Source organism: Loxodonta africana, chromosome 7 (assembly GCF_030014295.1).
Source record: "Loxodonta africana isolate mLoxAfr1 chromosome 7, mLoxAfr1.hap2, whole genome shotgun sequence".
Taxonomy (NCBI): domain Eukaryota; kingdom Metazoa; phylum Chordata; class Mammalia; order Proboscidea; family Elephantidae; genus Loxodonta; species Loxodonta africana.
The window spans coordinates 35645562-35667233 of NC_087348.1; the positions used below are offsets into that span (position 1 = coordinate 35645562).

The 21672-nt window shown below is 48.9% G+C and overlaps 1 protein-coding gene across 1 annotated transcript; it reads left to right on the forward strand.

Moving 5' to 3' along the window:
* The first annotated feature begins 762 nt into the window (after positions 1-762).
* Positions 763-13360, forward strand: RAPSN (receptor associated protein of the synapse). Its single transcript, XM_003412242.4, has 8 exons — positions 763-1480; positions 2201-2539; positions 6500-6658; positions 7151-7249; positions 7348-7470; positions 8004-8057; positions 9199-9398; positions 9874-13360. The coding sequence occupies exons 1-8, from the start codon at positions 1289-1291 to the stop codon at positions 9944-9946; spliced, it is 1239 nt and encodes a 412-aa protein (XP_003412290.1). The 5' UTR covers positions 763-1288; the 3' UTR covers positions 9947-13360.
* The last annotated feature ends 8312 nt before the right edge of the window (positions 13361-21672 follow it).

Consider the following 21672-nt stretch of genomic DNA (forward strand, 5'->3'; position numbering starts at 1 on the left):
AAATGGGTACAGAGGGGCTGGGTAACTTGCCTGAAGTCACACAGGATTCAAACCCTGGCAGCCTGTACTGCACTGTCTCATAACACTAGGGGGATAGGTCTTATTGTCCTATTATTATCTTCATTTTAAGGAGCCCTGGTGGTGCAATGGAAACCCTGGTAGCATAGTGGCTAAGTGCCACAGCTGCTAACCAAAAGGTTGGCAGTTCAAATCTACCAGGCGCTCCTTGGAAACCCTATGGGGCAGTTTTACTCTGTCCTATAGGGTCGTTATGATTCAGAATTGACAGCAACAGGTTTTCATTGGTGGCGCACTGGCTAAGTGCTTGGCTGCTAACCAAAAGGTTAGCTGTTCTAACCCACCCAGCCATTCTGAGGGAGAAAAGACCTGCTCCTGTAAGGATTACAGCCTAGCAAACCCTATGGGGCGGTTCTGTTCTGTCACATGGGGTCACTAGGAGTTGATATCGACTCGACAGCTAATAACAACTTCCTCATTTTACAGTTGAGGAAACTGAGGCTTTGAAAGGCGAATGACTTGGCCAGGGTCAGACTGTGAATTGGGAAGAACCCAGGCTAGAACACAGGCCTTGGGCACCAGCCAGAGGTCCTTTCCCAGCCTCCTCTAGGATGAAAGGGCAGGAATGCTAGTGTGGGCATGTACATGGATAAGTGAGCTTGGTGCCCAGGGAATCACAGGCACAAAGCCAGGGCGGGGGTGGGGAGAGGTGGGGAGCCAGGGTGGGGAGAGCGTGAAGGGGAGAAGCAGGACCAGGCACTTGCCTAGCCCCCTGGATGCCTGTGTGTCCAGCCTCATCCCTGCTGTCCTCCCTGGGCCCTGTCAGCCGAGGCCTGCTCAGCCTGCGCACCTGGGAGATGGCTCCTGGGCAAGGCTGTAGGGAGGACCTGCCTCTCCAGGGCCGTCGGGACCAGCATCAGGAGTACTGAAGACAGCCCAAGGAGTGTCCAGGTGGCAGGGTGCCTGCATCCCTGGGGAAGCCGTCTCATAGCCTGGGGGTGGGTGCAGCAGAGGCCCGCGTGACCTAGTGGCTGACATTCCTCAGCAGCCACACGGCCCCAACTGGCAGGGACAGCTGCAGACAGAGGCTGCACCAGCTTTGTTCCCAGGGTGGCGCCCGCTCCCAGTGCAGATCCTGTGCCGGCTCTGAGCAACGCTGCTTTCCTTCCTGGGCTCAGCAGGCAGCAGCATGGTGAGTCCTGCGCCATGAGCGCCTAGAGGCCCAGAGCCACCAGGGTCTCTTCTGTGTGGGGCGTGGGGCTTCAGGAGAATGGGGCAGGACCAGACGAAGCAGCAGATTGAAAAGGGGCTCCAGCTGTACCAGTCCAACCAGACGGAGAAGGCGCTGCAGGTGTGGATGAAGGTGCTGGAGAAGAACACCGACCTGGTGGGGCGCTTCCGCGTGCTGGGCTGCCTGGTCACAGCCCACTCGGAGATGGGCCGCTACAAGGAGATGCTGAAGGTGGGACCAGGGCATGGTTGTGGGAAGATCAAGGCCAGGGCCCAGCTTCTCCCAGGCTCCTCAGGCTCGGTTGCCTCTGAAGGGTGAGGGCCAGGGCCTGCTGCTCTGAATCTGCATCTGAGGTCCTGGGTTTTAGATGCCAGGTCTTGGCTTGGGATTCAGGCCTGTGGCCTTGAGCTCCAGTGTACCACAGGCTGAGACTGAGGTTCCCAGGCCTTAGGGTCCAGGGCTCAGGGATCTCAAGCCTAGGTTTTAGAGTCTAGGTCTCTGCGTTCTCTTTGGGGTTGTGTATCTGAACCTGGGGTGGTGAGGGCTTCAGGTTTAAGGCTGGGGTTCGGAGGGTGGTGGAGACTCCAGATCTGAGGCTAGGGGCAGCAGGGTGAACGCTCAGGGGCTGAACCTGGGGGGTGGAGGCTCCAGGGCTGAAGCTTCTGGTATTTGGCAGTGGGGTAGAGAACGGGTCTGTGGCTGAGGGGTGGAAGGTCTGGGTCTGAGGCTTTGGGGTCTGATGCTTTGGGTCTGAGCCTGGGGGTTAGGCCCCCCAGGGCTGAAGCTTCTGGTCTGAGGGTGGGGAATCGAGAACGGGTCTGAGCCTGGGGCATGGAAGGTCTGGGTCTGAGGCTTTGGGGTCTGATGCTGTGGTTCTGAGGATGGGAGCTTGGAGGCTCCAGTCGGAGGCTTGGGCCTACTGACAGCCACTGCCTTCTGCCTGGCGGGCAGTTCGCCGTGGTGCAGATTGACACGGCTCGGGAGCTGGAGGATGCCGACTTCCTCCTGGAGAGCTACCTCAACCTGGCACGCAGCAATGAGAAGCTGTGCGAGTTTCACAAGACCATCTCCTACTGCAAGACCTGCCTTGGACTGCCGGGCACCAGGGTGGGTGCCCAGCTCGGAGGCCAGGTCAGCCTGAGCATGGGCAACGCCTTCCTAGGCCTCAGCCTTTTCCAGAAGGCCCTGGAGAGCTTCGAGAAGGCCCTGCGCTATGCCCACAACAACGATGACGCCATGCTGGAGTGCCGTGTCTGCTGCAGCCTGGGCAGCTTCTATGCCCAGGTCAAGGTGGGTTGGGCCCGAGGTGGGGGCTTGGGCTCCCTGGGAGCCCCCCGCGAACCACACTCCCTGCTACACTACCTCGTTTAGTCCTCCCTTTTAGGTAGAAACCAGGTGTGTGAGCATCAGAGAGACAAAAGACTTACCCGCGAAAGAAAGGGGAGAGCCAGGATTCAAACCTTGATCTGTCTGAGCTCCTGGGGAAACGGGAGGCTGTTGTGTGAGGACCGGCCGTAGACCGGCAGTGTCCCGTGTTTGCTCTGTGATCTTGGGCAAATCACCTCTGCTGTCTGAACCTTGGTAGGTGCATCTATAAAATGAAGAACAGGGTTGTAAAGATTCATTCATCAAATATTTATTGAGCGTCTACTTTGTCCCAGGCACTGCTGGTTTGGGATGCAGCAATGAAAAAAACATAAAGTCCCTACCCTCGTAAAAGGAGCCCTGGCAAAGCAACAGTTAAGCACTAAGCTGCTAGTCAAAAGTTCAGTGGATCAAACCCACCCAGCAGCTCCGAAGGAGAAAGACCTGGTGATCTACTTCCATAAAGATTACAGCCAAGAAAACCCCATGGGGAAGTTCTACTCTGTCACATGAGGTCGCTATGAGTCGGAATCGACTCAGTGACGCCCAACACCACTGCCCTCAGAAAGCTTGCATTCTGGTTGAGAAAGACAATAAACACGATCAACAAGTACATTATATAGCGTCTTACAAAGAGCTGAGGAGAAAATAAAGCAGAGACGGGGGTGAAAATACAAGGAAGTGCAGAGGGTGGAGGAGGCTCAGGGGGGCCTCCTGAGATGATAATTGATGACCTGAGGTGATGAGGGGGTGAGCCCTGTAGAAATCTGGAGAAAGAGCACTCTAGGCAACAAGCAACCACAAAAAGAGGAAACAGATAAAGCAAAGGCCCTGCAGAGAGCATGCCTGGCTTGTTCTAGGCAGGGTAAAGAGGCCAGCATGCCTGGACCCCTGGTGGCGCAACAGTTAAGCACTGGGTTGCTAATTAGAAGCTTGGTGGTTCAAACCCACCAATGGCTCCGAAGGAGAAAGACCTGGTGATCTGCTTCTGTAAAGATTACAACCAAGAACACCCCACGGGGCAGTTGTTCTAGTCCGTCACACAGGGTCTACCGTCACACAGGGTCTACCGTCACACACACAGGGTCTACCGTCACACAGGGCCTACCGTCACACAGGGCCTACCGTCACACAGGGTCTACCGTCACACAGGGTCTACCGCGCTGCACGTAGCATGCCTGGAGCAGGGGGTGTGAGGAGGAAGGGAGAAGAGGAAGGTGAGGATTGCGCACAGGAACCAAGAGGGTCAGTGGCTGCAGGCTTCTGGTCATGAGTATTTGTTCCCCTTCGCCTTAGGTATTCTGGCTATGTTTGGCCGCATGAGAAATTTTTTAATAATTTATTTTATGTTTTGTTGTGGTTGAGAATATACACAGCAGAACAGGCACAAGCTCAACAATTTCTACATGTACAATTCAGTGACACTGATGACATTCTTCAAATTGTGCAACCATTCTCTCCTTTTCTAGGTTGTTCCTCCTCGATTAGCATAAACTCACCGCCCCCTAAGTTTCTTATCCCATCTGCTGTTGTCACTTTTATCCCACATAGCTAGATCTTAAAAGAGCACAATGCTGAAGGCAGACATTCTTTCCTATTTAAGCTAGACGATTATTTGCTTTTAAGAAGACTTCAGGGCATATTTTTGGTTTGAGGTTTAAAGATGATCTTAGGGCAATTGTTTCGGGGGTTCATCCAGCCTCCGTGGCTCCAGAAAGTCTGGATTCCTCATACTAAAAAAACTCAGTGCCATCGAGTTGATTCCGGCTCATAGTGACCCTATAGGACAGAGTAGAACTGCCCCATAGAGTTTCCAAGGAGAGGCTGGTGATTTTGAACTGCCAAACTTTTGGTTAGCAACCAAGCCCTTAACCACTACACCACCAGGGTTTCCGGATTTCTCGTGGGAGAGTTTAATACCTGGCACATAGCAGGTGCTTAATAAATCTTGGGGTAGATGAGTGTGTAAATGCTGATGGAGCAGAGGTGGGGTGTGAAGAAATGAGAGTCACAAAGTCAATGCCTAGGATTTTATTTATACTTTTTTATTATGAAGAAAACTAACCATAAGGGAAAGTGGAGAGAATAGTATAATGATTTGTTTCACCTATATTTAACGGAAGTATTATAACAGAAGTATTATAATACAAAATTATAGACATCATGATATTTTACCCCTAAGTAGTTCAGTATGCATCTCTAAAAAAGGGGGTGGGCATTTTCCTATGTAAGACCCTTTTCTTACATAGTCACAGTTCTATTGACGTGCACAGCAAATTAACAATCTCTGCATAACATCTAATATCTAGCCCATATTTAAATTTCTCTACTTATCCTGAAAATATACCTCCTCCCGGGGTGATGTAAATGGCTAAAGCACTTGGCTGCTAACCAAAAGTTGGCTGTTCCAGTCCATCCCGAAGTACCTTGGAGGAAAGGCCTGGAGATCTACTTCTGAAAATTAGCCATTGAAAACCCTATAAAGCACAGTGCTACTCTGGCACATATAGGGTCGCCATGAGTCAGAATCAACTCGATGGCAGCTGGTTTATGCTTAGCTTGCTTGAACTGGAATGCGAACAAGAGTCACATATTTAACGCGATGTCTCAAGCCTCTTTCAATAGAAAATTCCTCTCCTCGCCTTTATTTTCCATCATTTATTGAGGAAATCAGATTAATCCGTTAACTAATACCTTACTTTCTCTTGTGTCATTATATTAATATGCTATCAGTTAGGGTCATTTGTTTCCATTTTCCATTTCTAGGTATTGCATTTTAATTTAATTTAATTTTTGAATCCTTAAAACATTTACATGGCTTCAAATTAAAAAGTGCTAGGAATATTAGGAGCAGGTTTTTGTTGATGGGAGGAAATCAAGAGTTCTCCTTTGGTCCTATAAACTCTGAAATGCTCATTAGATACAGCGTGGAAGATAAAATAGGCATACTATGGAAAAGAACAGAGACATGGGCTGCAGCTAAATGAGGAATGGGGCAAGAGAAGGTTCGATTTCTATTTTTGTTTTTATTTTTTAGTGAGGTGAGAAATGCCAGAACATGTCTTTACAGTGATGGGAATGATTCAGTAGAAGGAGAGAACTGGATGGTACAGAGATGGGGAGATTCAGTCCAGAGCCCATATGGAGGGTCTGGCGTTGGATAAGAGCAAGGAGCCCTCCTCCATAGCAACAGGAGGGGCAGCAGAGAGTGTCGGGACAGAGATGGGAGGTGGTAGCTCTGGTGGAGAATGATAAGGGAGCTCTGTCTGATTTTTTTCTCTTTTCCCAATGGAGCATGAGGCGAGGTCATGAGCTGGTAACGGGCAGGTCTGAGGAGGTATGAGAATGATTTCATGGTCTCAGTGAGTCTGTCCCAATGTCCTTTGTAGCCAATGGCCCTGGCAATCAGTCACTGAGCCTTCAGTGAACATCTGCTCCTGAGGGCCAGGGGGCAAGCTCCAGTGGGGAGGTGGGGTGCACTGATATCCCCCTCCCTGTGTGTCTCTAAAGCTGAGGGGCAAATTGGAACTGGGTGGGAAGAGAGGCCAACTGTATTCTCTTGCCTTCACATTCATTCATTCAACACAATTTATTGAGCATCTACTAAGTGCCAAGAATGGTGCGAGGCTCTTGGAATCCGTCAGTGAACCAGCCAAAGATCCCTGCCTTCATGGCACCCACGCCTTTGCACTGGCTGTTCCCTCTGCCTGGATCACTTTCCCCTGGATAGCTGAATGAATGAATGAATGAACCAGCAAACACTGGTGAGGCCCTATGGGCCACCCTGGCTGTGGGAGAAGCCAGGCCCTGGAGCTGTCAACTTATGGGCAGCTCCTGACACTCACGTGCCAGCTCCCACCCCACCCCCTCCCTGTGTCCCTGCAGGACTACGAGAAAGCCCTGTTCTTCCCCTGCAAGGCTGCAGAGCTCGTCAACGACTATGGCAAAGGCTGGAGCCTCAAGTACCGGGCCATGAGCCAGTACCACATGGCCGTGGCGTATCGCCTGCTGGGCCACCTGGGCAGTGCCATGGAGTGTTGTGAGGTGGGGCAGCAGGAAAGGGGCAGGCAGGTGGTGGTGGTGGTATGGGCTGGGACCTGGGGCCCCGGGTGGCAGGACCTCCTTCTAAACCAGCCCACTGAGGCCCCCAGGCTTGCCTTTGGCCCAGCCTCCCTATAGCTGAGCCCCTGAAGGATATTTTTTTTCTCTACCCTCCGCCCCAAAAAACCCCTCACTCTCTTCCATGCCATCCTCATCAGACAGGAGGTGCTTCCCTCTGCCCCTAACACCCTCCATGAGGCACTTTGGAGAGCAAAGTAGGAAGAGGGCCAGTCTCTGGAATTCCTGTGAAGTAAGAGTAGCCACCTTGCTGTGAGGCCTCAGTGGGTCAGATATGGGGCCTCGGTACGGCGACAGGCACATGGGGCTCTGAGGATGTTAGTGATCCCTGGGCTGTCTCTTTAGAGGGGCCTCTGAGTGGGGCTGCTCCAGTGGTGGGGGCTGATGAGCAGGCCTGAGGGACCACCTCCCACACAGGAGTCTATGAAGATTGCCCTGCAGCATGGGGACCGGCCACTGCAGGCACTCTGCTTGCTCTGCTTTGCCGACATCCACCGGAGCCGCGGGGACCTGGAGGTGAAGCCAGCTTAATGTGGGGGCTTGGGGTGGGTGGGCATGAGTGCAAGTGTGCCAGCCTGGCCCAACCTGACTTCACCCCCTCCCCGGCCCTGCAGACTGCCTTCCCCAGGTACGACTCCGCCATGAGCATCATGACTGAGATTGGAAACCGCCTGGGGCAGGTGCAAGTGTTGCTGGGTGTGGCCAAATGCTGGGTGGCCAGGAAGGCACTGGACAAGGTGAGGTTGGACTCTACCCTGCAGGCCCCAGAGCTCCCTAATGATCCCCACTTGGGGGCAGCGGGTCCCTACTTGGAGTCAACAATCTGAGGATCTTTTAATCACTTTGCCTAACATCAGCTTCACACTAACCTCATGGGTCTAGGACATACCTAATCATTTTCTAGATGAGGAAACTGAGGTTCAGAGAAGGCCCATGACTTGCCCACAGACTCACAGAGGGTAAAGGGCCAGAGGCAGGGTTTGAGCCCAGGATGCTTTGACTGCCTCCCATGAGCTCTCCCATGATCTCACAACACCCTGTGAGCCAGGAACATTCTTCCCATTTTGTGTCTCTGTAAACTGAGACAGGAGGTAACTTGCCTGCACAGCTCTGTGACTGCACCCAGTCTTCCACTGTCTTCGTACATGGGACAGCTGCCCAGCCAGGTCGCCCTCCCCAGGCCTGCCCCTCCCTGCCCCTCTTCCTCTCTATGTGCCAAAGCCTCTGTCAGGCAGCTCTGCCCGCAGCCCTGGCCTGTGCCACCTTCTAGGCTCTGGACGCCATCGAGAGAGCCCAGGACCTGGCCGAGGAGGTGGGGAACAAGGTCAGACCTGATTCCTTCTCCCGGGTCTGGGGTCACCGGCCCAAGGCAAGGACTTGGGGGTGGAGGGCATCCTGACTCCTCCATGTGCTGGGTCCTTCTCAGTCCCCCAGGAGCTACCCCCAGCCACACCCAGACCCTGGCTGTGTCTTCCACCCAGAGAACACTTCTGAAGGTGGTGCAAGAATGTCACTGCTCAGAGGAGATCAGCATTCCTCAGAGGCTTCTTGGTGTTCCCTAAAACTCCTAACAATGGCCTCGTCTCACTGAGAGCTGGCCATGCCCAAGGTTCTTACAGGCATCAGTCCAGGCCTCATTGTACCCTGGTAAGGTGGGTACAGGGATCCCCATGGTACAGATGAGGAACACGAGGCTCAGAGAGGGCTGAAGGTCCCACGCCTAGTCACCCGACCGTCTTAATTCCAAAGCCCACCAGAGGCGTAGCAAGGGGAGGTTTGGAAGAAAGGGGCATTTCCCCCAGGGCACGTGTCCAAGGGGGTGCCAGACAAAGCAAGGAATGACATTCCAAGGTGCCAGAAATATGAAAGGTGCCTGACCGAGGCAGAGGACAAGAGGGGGGAAGGTGTTTCTGCTGACACGTGGCCATATCGCCCTCTATCAACGTCTATTCAGTGTTCCTCAAAGTCTTCTAGAAGTTGAGCATTTCTCTGGGATTAGGTGCACAGTCCAACTAAAAGGCCAAATATATTTGCTTTTTGGATTATAGCCACTGAGGGAATATCCACCCAGGGTATCCCAAGTTGATCAGGAAGGCTGACGAGCTGTTGTGTATGTATGAGATTAATAAAAATGGGAAAGAAAATTAATTATTACGAGTAAATGCAGCAGGTTCGAGCAATAAAATATTTCAAAAACATGGATCCCCAAAGAGCCTTAGGGGTGAGGACTAGGGGACCCCACCTACCCACTCCCTCAGCGTGAGGGGAAACTAAAGCCCAGAGAGGGCAGGACATTTCTCCTAGGTCCACCAGACAGGCATGGAAGTGGTGGGGACTGGACCCCGGGTGCGTTGACTGCCCAGGGCCCAGAGGCAGCCCCGTGGGCTGGGTAAGGAGGAGAAGCGGGCCAGCTGCTCCCTGACACTGACTTTGGTCCTGTCTCCGTCCCCACACTCCTGGCCCAGCTGAGCCAGCTGAAGCTGCACTGTCTGAGCGAGAGTATCTACCGCAGCAAGGGGCTGCAGCGGGAGTTGCGCGCCCACGTCGTGCGCTTCCACGAGTGCGTGGAGGAGACCGAGCTCTACTGCGGCCTGTGCGGGGAGTCCATTGGTGAGAGGAACAGCAGGCTGCAGGCCCTGCCCTGCTCCCACATCTTCCACCTCAGGTGAGGGAGGGCTGGGGGCACTCGAGGGCACTCCGGCGCATCACAATAATAACAGCAGCAGACGCCTACATAGTGCTTTCTGTGTCCCTGGTGTGTTCTAAAGCTTCCGCTATATTAATCATTGAATCCTCTCAGCACCCTGTGAGTTGACCGTCATCATTATGCTTATTGCTCACCCCAAACAGAATTCAGAAAGACCCTTCAGAGCCCCCCAGATTCATAAACCCAGGGCCAGACCTGCCTCAGGGTGGTGGCAGAGGCTGGCTCCGACCTCCCGACTCCCTGCCCATTGCTCTACCCATGGAAGCCTCTGGGGGAGAGTGGGAGGGGGCGGGCCGGCTTACCCACAGGAGCCTGAAGAGCAACCAAGGATGCCTTCCCAGCCCTGCAGAGGTGAAGGGAGAAGGGGAGGCAGGGATGGGCCCAGGATGGAAGGACAGCCTCAAGGGAGTGGACCAAGTCTTTGCCTCCCAAGGTGCCTACAAAACAACGGGATCCGGAGCTGCCCCAACTGCCGCCGCTCCTCCATGAAGCCTGGCTTTGTGTGACACCAGCTGCCATCTTGAGTTTCCACCTCGCCTCCCCCTGCTGCCTCCAGCATGATGCTGGAGGCCCCCTGAGCTGGAAACCCCCTGGCTGGGCGGTGCTTGGATGCCTGTTTACTCCTGGGTGTTGGCCAGCACTGGGCCTGCCCACTGCTGCCCCTCTGAGCCCAGCTGTCCTGCCCACCTCCCACCTCTTTGTACTTTGCTCTTTATAGGAAAATAAATCATTCGTACCTGGTCCCAGGGCTTCTGACTTTCCCCAGTGGAGGCCTGAGGGGGCAGGGCAGAGGGGAGTGAGGCCCCGGTGTGTGCACCCTCAGGCACCAGTGTTCCTTCCACGCCTAGGCACCAGCGCCTCCAGGTGCCTTTCCAGGTACTGGGGATACCTCAGTGAACCATGGGTAGGTTCACCACACAGTACACCACACAGCTGGCACACTAAACAGGCAATGTATAAAGTTTGCTAGAAAGTGATAAGGGCTTTGGAAAACTAAAGAGTAGATCAGGGTTCCTTTTCCTCCTCTTCATCCCCTTCATTTCTCTTCCTAAACAATTCAGTCCTGAAACCATTAGTTGGGATGCTGGAGCCAAGAAGGGTGAGGAAGATGTCCACACAGGGGAGGCCCCAGTGTGGGGAGTCAGAGCCTGAGTGGAGAGAGAAGGGCACCCACATATAGGGGCAGCTCGGCCTGGAGTGTCAAAGCCCAGGTAAGAAGGGAGTCCCTGCAGAGTCAAGGCCTGGTGCTTGGTATTGGAGCCCAGGCAGGGTGAGGGGGACATCTACGTGGGTGGGTGGTCTGGGGGGCAAAAGCCTGAGCAGGGTAAGCAGGGTGTCCCCACATAGGAACAGAGCAAGGTAAGGATGAGAAGGACGCCCATGCATAGGGCAGCCTGGGGCAGGGTGTCAGAGCTAGAGCAGGGTGAAGAGGGCACTGCATGGGAAGTCAGAGCCTGAGCAAGGTGAGGAGGACAGCTACGTGGCGGTAGAGAGGGGCCAGTGCAAAGTGTCAGAGACCAAGCAGGGTAGAGGGCAGCCTGGCTTGGGGCGTTAGAGCTTAAAGGGGGTGAGGGGCATCCAAGTTGGGGAAGGTCCATGTGAGGGTGAGGTCAGAGCTCGAGTGGGTGGAGCATCCACGCATTTGGGTGTCTTGACATAGGACTTCAGAGCCCAAGCAGGGTGAGGAGGGGAACTGTACATGGGAGGGAGTGGTGACAGGGATGGGAAATTGGTTACATAGGTGGGGGGGCTGATCAAAGAAGTAAATATACTAAGGATAATGGAAATCAGGCTTCTCACTGTTGAAGATGGAGGTTACAAATTTGAAGAAGGAAAAAACCAGAAGGCACCCTGTGGTATTGAATTGGAACTGTAGGTATCAGAGTGAACTCATGGATTTCAAAATGTATCACTAGATCTATAAGTAAATATAGATATATATATGTGTATATGTCCACCGAGAGGCAGTGACATGCCAAAGGTAATGAGCATACCTACAGCCCAGATCTTGACTTCTAAATACCATGCTCTATCCACTGAAAGGAACCAAGGCTCTTTAGAGAAATATCTGATTCCAGGCCTGGGGTAAGGGAAGTACATGATAAGGCCAGGATATCTTGTACCAGAAAGCAAGGAAAAGCTGAAGTAATGCTGATAGCTCAAAAAGACACAGGTTGAGTGGCTTCTCACTGGCCAACTCTGAGAAATTAGCATCAAAATAAATAATGATATTCACATACTGTATTGAATGAAATGAGAATCCATACTGACACAAATAAATGAATAAATTGAAAATTTGATGTGGAATGGAATATTTACCTAGTTCCATAGTACTTCCCACAGAATACTTACTAAGCTCAAAGGGAGAAAAGAGTAACTTGGAAGTGGAGAAGGCTGACGGATACCAGCTTAATCAACTGACAAAGGTTAGCACCTTCAGGAATGGGACAAATTGAAATCATTGGTTACCTGAGAAACTCAGCATCACTTCTGTAATATTCCTGCCAAAGAGGCATGTTGTTGTTGTTAGGTGCTGTTGAGTTGGTTCTGACTCATAGCAACCCTATGTACAACAGAACAAAATACCGCCCAGTCCTGCACCATGCCCACAATTGTTACGCTTGAGCCCACTGTTGCAGCTACTGTATCAGTCCATCTCGTTGAGGGTTTTCCTCTTTTTCACTGACCTTGTACTTTTTACCAAGCATGATGTCCTCCTCCAGGGACTGACCTCTCCTGACAACGTCCAAAGGAGCATTCTGGTTGTGCTTCTTCCAAGACAGATTTATTCGTTCTTTTGACAGTCCATGGTATATTCAATATTCTTTGCCAACACCACAATTCAAAGGGGTCGGTTCTTCTTTTGTCTTCTTTATTCATTGTCCATCTTTCGCATGCATATGATGAATTGAAAATACTATGGCTTGGGTCAGGTGCACTTTAGTCTTCAAGGTGACATCTTTGCTTTTGAACACTTTAAAGATGTCTTTTACAGCAGGTTTCTCCAATGCAATGAATCGTTTGGTTTCTTGACTGCTGCTTCCATGGGTGTTGATTGTGGATCCAAGTAAAATGAAATCCTTGACAACTTCAGTATTTTCTGCATTTATCTCGATGTTGCTTATTGGTCCATTTGTGAGGATTTTTGTTTTCTTTATGTTGAAGGGTAATCCATATTGAAGGCTATGGTGTTTGATCTTCATCAGTAAGTGCTTCGAGTCCCCTTCACTTTCAGCAAGCAAGGTTGTGTCATCTGCATAATGCAGGTTGTTAATGAGTCTTCCATCGATCTTGATGCCCCATTCTTCTTCATATAGTCCAGCTTCTTGGATTATTTGCTCAGCATACAGATTGAATAGGTATGGTGAAAGGACCTGACGCACACCTTTCCTGACTTTAAACCAGTCAGTATCCCCTTGTTCTGTCCAAACAACTGCCTCTTGATCTATGTAAATGTTCCTCATGAGCACAATTAAGTGTTCTGGAATTCCCATTCTTCACAATGTTATCCATAATTTGTTATGACCCACACCATCAAATACCTTTGCATAGTCAATAAAACACAGGTAAACATCTTTCTGGTATTCTCTGCTTTCAGCCAAGATCCTTCTGACATCAGCAATCATATCCCTGGTTCCTACGTCCTGTTGTGAATCTGTCCTGAATTTCGGGTAGTTCCCTGTCGATACACTGCTGCAGCCACTTTTGAATGATCTTCAGCAAAATTTTACTTGCATGTGATATTAATGATATTGTTCGATAATTTCTGGATTCCTTTAGATCACCTTTCTTGGGAATAGGCATAAATACGGATCTCTTCTGGTCAGTTGGCCAGTCTTCCAGATTTCTTGGCATAGACGAGTGAACACTTCCAGCGCTGCATCTGTTTGTTGAAACATCTCAATTGATATTCCATCAATTCCTGGAACCTTTTTTTTTTTGGATGGCGTAGTGACTAAGAGCTATGCCTGCTAACCAAAATGTTGGCAGTTCGAATCCACCAGGCTTCCCTGGGAAATCCTATGGGGCAGTTCTACTTTGTCCTATAGGTTTGCTATGGGTTGGAATCAACTCAATGGCAACGGGCTTTGTTTTTGTTTTTTGCCGATGCCTTCAGTGCAGCTTGGACTTCTTCTTTTAGTACCATCAGTTCCTAATCATATGCTACCTCTTGAAATGGTTGAATGTCAACCAATTCTTTTTCGTATAATGACTCTGTGTATTCCTTCCATCTTCTTTTGATGCTTCCTGTATTGTTTAATATTTTCCCCATAGAAGCTTTTGCTATCACAACTCGAGGCTTGAATTTTTTCTTCAGTTCTTTCAGCTTGAGAAATGCCAAGTGTGTTCTTCCCTTTTGGTTTCCTATTTCCAGCTCTTTTCACATGTCATTTTAATACTGTGTCTTCTCGAGCCACCCTTTGAAATCTTCTGTTCAGTTCTTTTACTTCGTCATTTCTCTCTTTTGGTTTAGCTGCTTGACGTATGAAAGCAAGTTTCAGAGTCTCCTCTGACATCCATCTTGGTCTTTTCTCTCCTGTCTTTTCAATGACCTCTTGCTTTCTTCATGTATGATGTCCTTGATGTCATTCCGCAACTCGTCTGGTCTTCGTCATTAGTGTTCAATGTGTCAAATCTATTCTTGAGATGGTTTCTCAATTCAGGTGGGATATACTCAAGGTTGTACTTCAGCTTTCATGGACTTGCTATAATTTTCCTCCGTTTCAACTTGAACCTGCGTATTAGCAATTGATGGTCTGTTCTGCAGTCGGCCCCTGGCCTTTTTCTGACTGATAACATTGAGCTTTTCCATCGTGTCTTTCCACAGATTTAGTTGAACTGATTCCTGTGTATTCCATCTGGTGAGGTTCACATGTATAGTTGCTGTTTATGTTGGCAAAAAAAGGTATTTGCAATGAAGAAGTCATTGGTCTTGCAAAATTCTATCATGCGATCTCCAGCATTGTTTCTATCACCAAGGCCGTATTTTCCAACTACTGATCTTTCTTCTTTGTTTCCAGCTTTCGCATTCCAACCACCAGTAATTATCAATGCATCCTGACTGCATGTTCCAACAATTTCAGATTGCAGAAGCTGGTAAAAATCTTCATCTTTGGCCTTAGTGGTTGGTGTGTAAATTTGAATAGTCATATTAACTGGCCTTCCTTGCAGGTGTATGGATATTATTCTATCACTGGCAGCGTTGTACTTCAAGATAGATCTTGAAATGTTCCTTTTGACCGTGAATGCAACGCCATTCTTCTTCAGTGGTCATTCCCGGCACAGTAGATCATATGATTGTCTGATTCAAAATGTCCAGTACTAGTCCATTTCAGCTCAGTAATGCCTAGGATATCGATGTTTATGCATTCCACTTCATTTCTGATGATTTCTGATTTTCCTAGATTCATACTTTGTACATTCCAAGTTCTGATTATTAATGGATGTTTGCAGCTGTTTCTTCTCATTTTCAGTCATTCTACATCAGCAAATGAAAGTCCTGACAGCTTGACTCCATCCCAGTCATTAAGGTCGACTCTACTTTGAGGAGTCAGCTCTTCCCCAGTCATCTTTTGTGTGCCTTCCAACTTGGGGGGCTCATCTTCCAGCGCTATGTCAGACAAAGCTCCACTGCTATTCATAAGGTTTTCACCGGCTAATTCTTTTCAGAAGTAGACTGCCATGTCCTTCTTCCTCATCTGTCTTAGTCTGGAAGCTCAGCTGAAACCTGTCCTCCATGGGTGACCCTGCTGGTAAATACTGGTGGCATGGCTTCCAGCATCACAGCAACACGCAAGCCCCCACGATATTGCGGTACACAATAGTAAACGTAGAGCTCAGTAGCTTTAATTATATTCACAATCTGTGCAACCATCACCACTATTTCTAAAACGTTTTCATCACCCCAAACAGAAACTCTGTACCCCTTAAGCAGTAACTCCCCATTCGTCTGCTCTGGTAGCCTCAAATCTATTTTCTGTCTCTATGAATTTGCTTATTGTAGATACTCCATGTAAGTGGAACCATACATTTGGCCTTTTGTGTCTGGGTTATTTCACTTAGCATAATGTTTTCAAGGTTCATCCATGTTGTAGAGTGTTTCAGAACTGCATTCCTTTTTATAGCTGAATAATAGTCCATTGTATGTACATACCACATGTTCTTTATCCACCCATCAGTTGATGGACACTTGGGTTGTTTCTACCTTTTGACTATTGTCATATAAATAGCCTGTGTGCTGCAGTGAACATTGGCATACAAATGTCCGTTTGAGTCCTTGTTTTAATTTCTTTTGGGTATATACCCAGAAGTGGGATTGCTGAGTCATATGGCAATTCTCTACTTAACTTTTTGAGGAACCACCAGGAATGAGCCTTAAAACAGGAGCTAGTGTGACATGGTCAAGAAAGAGCAAGGAGACCTATAACTGTGAAAGGAGGTAAGGAGTAGGAGTTGAGGTCTTAGAAGTTGTGGGGGCGTCGAATCACGAAATGCTGGCCGCTGTAAGGACTTTGGCTCTTACTCTGAGCAAGACCAACAGCTGTTGTGGGGGTTAGGGCAGAGAGTGACATGATCTGCGTTTGGTTTTAAAAGAATTCCTATGGTTGCTGTGTTGAGAATAGACTCTAGATGCAAGACAACTGGCCTGGACACATCAAAATATCAACCCCATAAAGGATCAAAAAAGGCTGGGGGACTGTTGGAGATTAGAGACTAAAGAACCGTCTCAACAGCAACCAACAACAACAACAAAGAGACATGACAACTAAATGCGATGTATGATCCTTGATTTGATATTGGATTTTTTTTTTTTAAAGGCTATAAGGGACAGTTTGGGGGATAATTGAAGAAATTTCAATATGGACTGTATATTAAATATTATTGTATCCATATTACATTCCTTGGGTATGACAATGTATTGTAGATATGTGTGAGGATATCCTTGTTCTTAGGAGATACAGGCTAAAATAATAAGAGGTGAGGTATCACGATGTCTGTAACTTATTTTGAAATGGTTCAGCAAAAAGAGAGAAATGTGCACGTGTGTGTTTATACACACACAGAAAGCATATGTGACAAAATGATATCGATTGTCAAATCTAGGTGAAAAGTAACAAGTGTTCATTGTATAATCTCTCAAATTTTTTTTGTAGGTTTAACATTTTTCAAAATAAATGTTGAGGGATGAAAAGAAGACTTTAGGAAGGTTAGGGTGGAAGCAGGGAGACCAATGAGGAGCTGCCTGCAATAATCCAGGTAAGAGATGGTTATGGCAGGACCAGGGTGGTAGCTGTGGAAGTGGGGAGAGCTGGTCAGATTCTGGGTAGGGGGTAGAAAAACAAAAAATTTTATTTTGGAAATTCTCAAATATATACAAAAGTAGAAAGGATAGTGCAAGGAATTCCAATCTCTGCTTTGACATCATTCAGCAAACAATCTTGTTTCGTTTACGTGCCTTCCACTCCACCGCCAACTCCCTTCACTGGATTATTATGAGGCAATTCTTACCATTTTAGGTGTAAAAATGGCACAGTGGTAGAGGCGTCTGACCTCCTCTTAACTTCACAAGGGGGCAGAAGAATCAAAATCAACGACATCAACCACCCAAGGCTGATTCCTATGAGGTAGAGGTCAGGCAAGCCTCCTCTCTCTACCATCTTTACCAGTTCTGACACAAATCGTCCCTCCCATGGCACCCTCTACTTCTCTGCTGAGTTCAATAATTCATTGCAATGCCCACACAGAACTCATAGACAATATTGATGATTATGGGGTTTATTAAGGAAGTAACAGATTACAATTCAGGTTGAGGAATGCTCAGGATACAGTTCTTCCATCAGGACAGCCTCTTTTCAGCCGTGCTTGCAGACATACCTCTTTCTGGCCCCTTGGCTTCTGCCCTGCTCAGGCAAATGTTACAAAGCCCTTTTAGCTCTGTCTGTAAGAGCCCTGGTGGCACTGCAGTTAAGAGCTTCGCTGCTAATCAAAAGGTTAGCAGTTCAAATCCACCAGCTCCTTCTTGGAAACCTTATGGGGCAGTTCTACTCTGTCCTATAGGGTTGCTAGGAGTCAAAATAGACTCTCAGCTCTAGCACCGTGAGTTGGCAAACCTAGCTCCACCAAGCGCATGGAGGCACCCTAGTTTGTCAGCAAGCCCCCTGCTTGAAGGTGCTCAGCTTTCTGGCTAAGTGGGACCGGGAAGCCCACCATACCATCTCCTGCCCACTGCACTGTCTCCTGCCAGTCTCTTGCCTCTGCTTCCAAAGTTTCTCCGCTGCCACTTACCACTCACTGTCTTCAGTGTTACAGCTCTCTGTCTCTCTCTGTCTCTCTGTCTCTCTCTCTCTCTCGGTTCCAGGAGTTTCTCAGTGCAGGCGTCCCAGTCCAAAGGCTCCAGTCCTGGTACTTCCTTGGTGGTGGTGAAATCCTCCCTTCCCACCTCTGGGATGACTCATTTTAAGCCTGGTGGGATGGCAAAACTGGCCAATCCTCTTGTTAGGGTTCTATACACCTTATTTGCACTGTCTGACCCCCACAAGGGTGCCATACACCTTATTTATTAACAAGCTGTCCAATCCCCTTGGTGCGCAACAAGCACCTCATTTGCATAGTCCCACCCAGTCTTTTGGTGGGAGTTAGAAGACCGTGGTGAGAAAGGCCAAATAAAAGCAATCCATCTCACTGCATCAGGATTCTGGATATTTGTTTAAGGCAGAATCAACAGGGTTCCCTGAAGGATTGAATATGTTGTGTGGATAGAGGAGTCAAGGTTGACTCCACAGTGTTTGGCCCCAGTACCTGGAAGGACCCAGAGGCAACTCCTTTGGTATGTTAATTTCTCTCCCCACCCAGGGACTGAGACCTGCTGGGTCTGACCCAAGAGAATGCTTGGGGGATGAGCATGTGGGGCTTTGCAGAGGAAATTGCCTAGCTTGTGGTTTGGGATTTAATTAATTTTGTCATTTGATAAATATTTTTTGTGTGCCAGGCACTTTCCTAGGCCCTTGGAGACTCATGGTAAGCAAATCAGACACATGCTGTCATGGAGTTTATAATCCAGGGACAGTGGAGACAAACAATCACATAATCCCACAAGAGAACATATCTTGTGTGGAAGGGGCAGTCCGAGCGCAGCCTGCCTCCTTTCCTGTGACCCACAAATGGACCTTGTTCTTTGAACCATGTGTCTACCTGGCTTCTTGGATAAGATGAGAGTGCAGGCTGACTCCCTTTTACTGGGGCACCTTGACCAAAAACATCCCATAGCAGCTGGCGATCTATCAGCACATCCCACCCCCGTTACCCTAGGCACATGTTGATATTCCCAGAAATTGCTTAGCTCAGTGTGTGCATTATCTGGCACCTGGCCAACCCCACTTCTATATCTGTTCCTGGCGGGGAAGGAACAGGGTCTCTCCAGTGTGCCACAGGGAGGTAGAAGCAGACCATCAACCCTGTGCTAGCCATGGGAAGTGACCTGCTGGCCATGGGAGACTGGTACCCACAAGTGAAGGCCCAGGGTCACTAACAAAAAGCACAATTTACAAACACAGGCAGTGGAATAATGCTTTGCTCACATAAAGAACTTATTCCACTACCTGTGTTTGTAAATTATTTTGCTTTTTGTTGGTGACTCCTGGATTCTGGGTCAACATCTAGTAAGTACAGGGAATTGTGGGAGAAAGAGCAAGGGAACTTGACCTGGTCTTTGGGGATCAGGGAGGGCTTCAGAACTGAGGTTTGAAGAATATTAAGGAGTTCACTAGTTTTGAAGGAGTCCTGGTCACACAGTGGTTAAGCACTTGGCTGCTAACTGAAAAGTGAGTATTCAAGTCGCTCCATGGGAGAAAGATGTGGCAGTCTGCTTCTGTAAAGATTACAGCCTTGGAAACCCTATGGGGCAGTTCTACTCTGTCCTCTAGGGTTGCTATGAGTTGCAATCAACTGGACAGCAATGAGTTTTCACTAGTTTTACAGTCAGGACATGGGGTTCTAAGAAGAGCAAAAGCAAAGACTCAGAGGTGGGGGAGCTACTGGCTGGTTGAGGAACCACGGGAAGGGCAGAGGCTGAAGCACAGCCAGGGAGGGCTCCTGTGCTAGAGGCAGCAGTAGCAGCGGGTAGGGCCAGACACTTCCAAGAGGGCTTTGTTTGCTTTTATCTTTTGAGAGAGTAGGGTGCCATGACCAGGTCTGGTTTGGAAAGATTTCTCTGGCTACACTCTGGAGAGCAGGTTAGGGAGGGGTGTCTCTAACCTCAGCCTGATGCTGAGACAATGAAACATCTGCTTTTCCACAATTCTCAAAGTCCTTTCACATCCGAAAACAACCAAACCCATTGCTGTCAAGTTGACTCCACTCATAGCAACCCTGCTTGCTTAATCTTCATCACAACCTTGTGTGGTGGGTATGAGGGCCTCTCCATTTCCCACATGGAGAAGCTGACGTCCAAGGAGGAGAGGAGACTTGGCCAAGGTCACAGACAGAGCTGGACTGTGACCTACCTTCTCTGTACCTGCCTCCCAGACCCACCCCAGCAGCCTACAGTTCTAAAGGGGTTGCTTGGTCATTCTGGATCCATTCCTAGCTCTAGCTTCTCCTTCTGTGATGTCTCAGCTCCCAGGACCCCCTGTTCCACCCTGACCTAGGCCCCTTCTCCCCTGTAGAGGTCCCTGAGGGACCAAGGGCCCAAGCTGGGTCAACTTCACTCTGCCTGGGGGCTTGCTTGGCCCCAGACTCTCAGCTCCCTGCTGGAACTGATCTTCTAGTACTTCTTTGATCTCCTTGAATAGCCTGAACCCTCATAAGCCCATTCTCCTTTTTCTCCTACCTCCCCCAACACATCCTTACTGCTGGAATCCCAAGATAATCAACCTCTATCATTCTGGCCAGGAACAGAGAATGAGACATTCAACCTAAAACGGTCCTTAAAACACCATGGGCCAATCCTTTACCCCTCTGAAGAATCTCTTTTGTAATATTCCACCAGGTTGTGCTCCCACCCTTGCCTTCCTTGTTCCTATGACAGGAAGTTCATCACCTCTGGGGGCGGACTCTTCCAACGCAGAGAATCTGGACTGAAGAAAGGACTGAAATCAGTCTCCCTGTAAATCCCTGTAGTAGCATCCTACTGGAGCCCTGGTGGCTCAATGGTTAAGTGCTTGGCTGCTAACTGAGAGGTTGGCAGTTCAAACCCACACAGTGGCTCTGCTGGAGAAAGACCCTATGATCTGCTTCTGTAAAGACTGTTGTTGTTAGGTGCTGTTGAGTCGGTTCCAGCTCATAGCGGCCCTGTGTACAACAGACCGAAACACTGCCCAGTCCTGCGCCATCCTCACAATTGTGCTTGAGCCCATTGTTGCAGCCACTGTGTCAATCCACCTCGTTGAGGGTCTTCCTCTCTTTCGCTGACCCTCTACTTTACAAAACATGATGTCCTTCTCCAGGGACTGATCCCTCCTGACAACATGTCAAAAGTATGTGAGACATAATCTCGCCATCCTTGCGTCTAAGGAATATTCTGGTTGTACTTCTTCCAAGACAGATTTGTTCCTTCTTTTGGCAGTCCATGGTATATTCAGTATCCTTCACCAACACCACAATTCAAAGGCGTCAATTCTTCTTCAGTCTTCCTTGTTCATCATCCAGCTTTTGCATGCATGTGATGCAATAGAAAATACCATGGTTTGGGTCAGGTGCACCTTAGTCCTCAGAGTGACATCTTTGCTTTTTAACACTTTAAAGAGGTCTTTTGCATCAGATTTGCCCAATGTAATATGTCATTTGATTTCTTGACTGCCGCTTCCACGCCTGTCGATTGTGGATCCAAGTAAAATGAAATCCTTGACAACTTCAATCTTCTCTCCACTTATTATGATGTTGCTTATTGGTCCAACTATGAGGATTTTTGTTTTCTTTATGTTGAGGTGTAATCCATATTGAAGGCTGTAGTCTGATCTTCATCAGTAAGTACTTCAAGTCCTCTTCACTTTGAGCAAGCAGGGCTGTGTCGTCTACATATCACAGATTGTTAATGAGTCTTCCTCCAATCCTGATGCCCCATTCTTTCTTCATATTGTCCAGCTTCTCAGATTACTTGTTCAGCATGCAGGCTGAATAAGTATGGTGAAAGGATACAACCTGACGCACACCTTCCTTACTTTAAGCCACGCAGTATCCCCTTGTTCTGTTCAAACAACTCCCTCTTGAGCTACGTACAGGTTCCTTGTGAGCA

Bases quoted from the DNA above. Each gene is read 5' to 3' on its own strand.
- RAPSN (XM_003412242.4), top strand. From the start codon at position 1,289: ATGGGGCAGGACCAGACGAAGCAGCAGATTGAAAAGGGGCTCCAGCTG. The intron at 7,250-7,347 runs GTGAAGCCAGCT...CCGGCCCTGCAG, and splicing joins GGAGCCGCGGGGACCTGGAG to ACTGCCTTCCCCAGGTACGA. The intron at 8,058-9,198 runs GTCAGACCTGAT...CTCCTGGCCCAG, and splicing joins CCGAGGAGGTGGGGAACAAG to CTGAGCCAGCTGAAGCTGCA.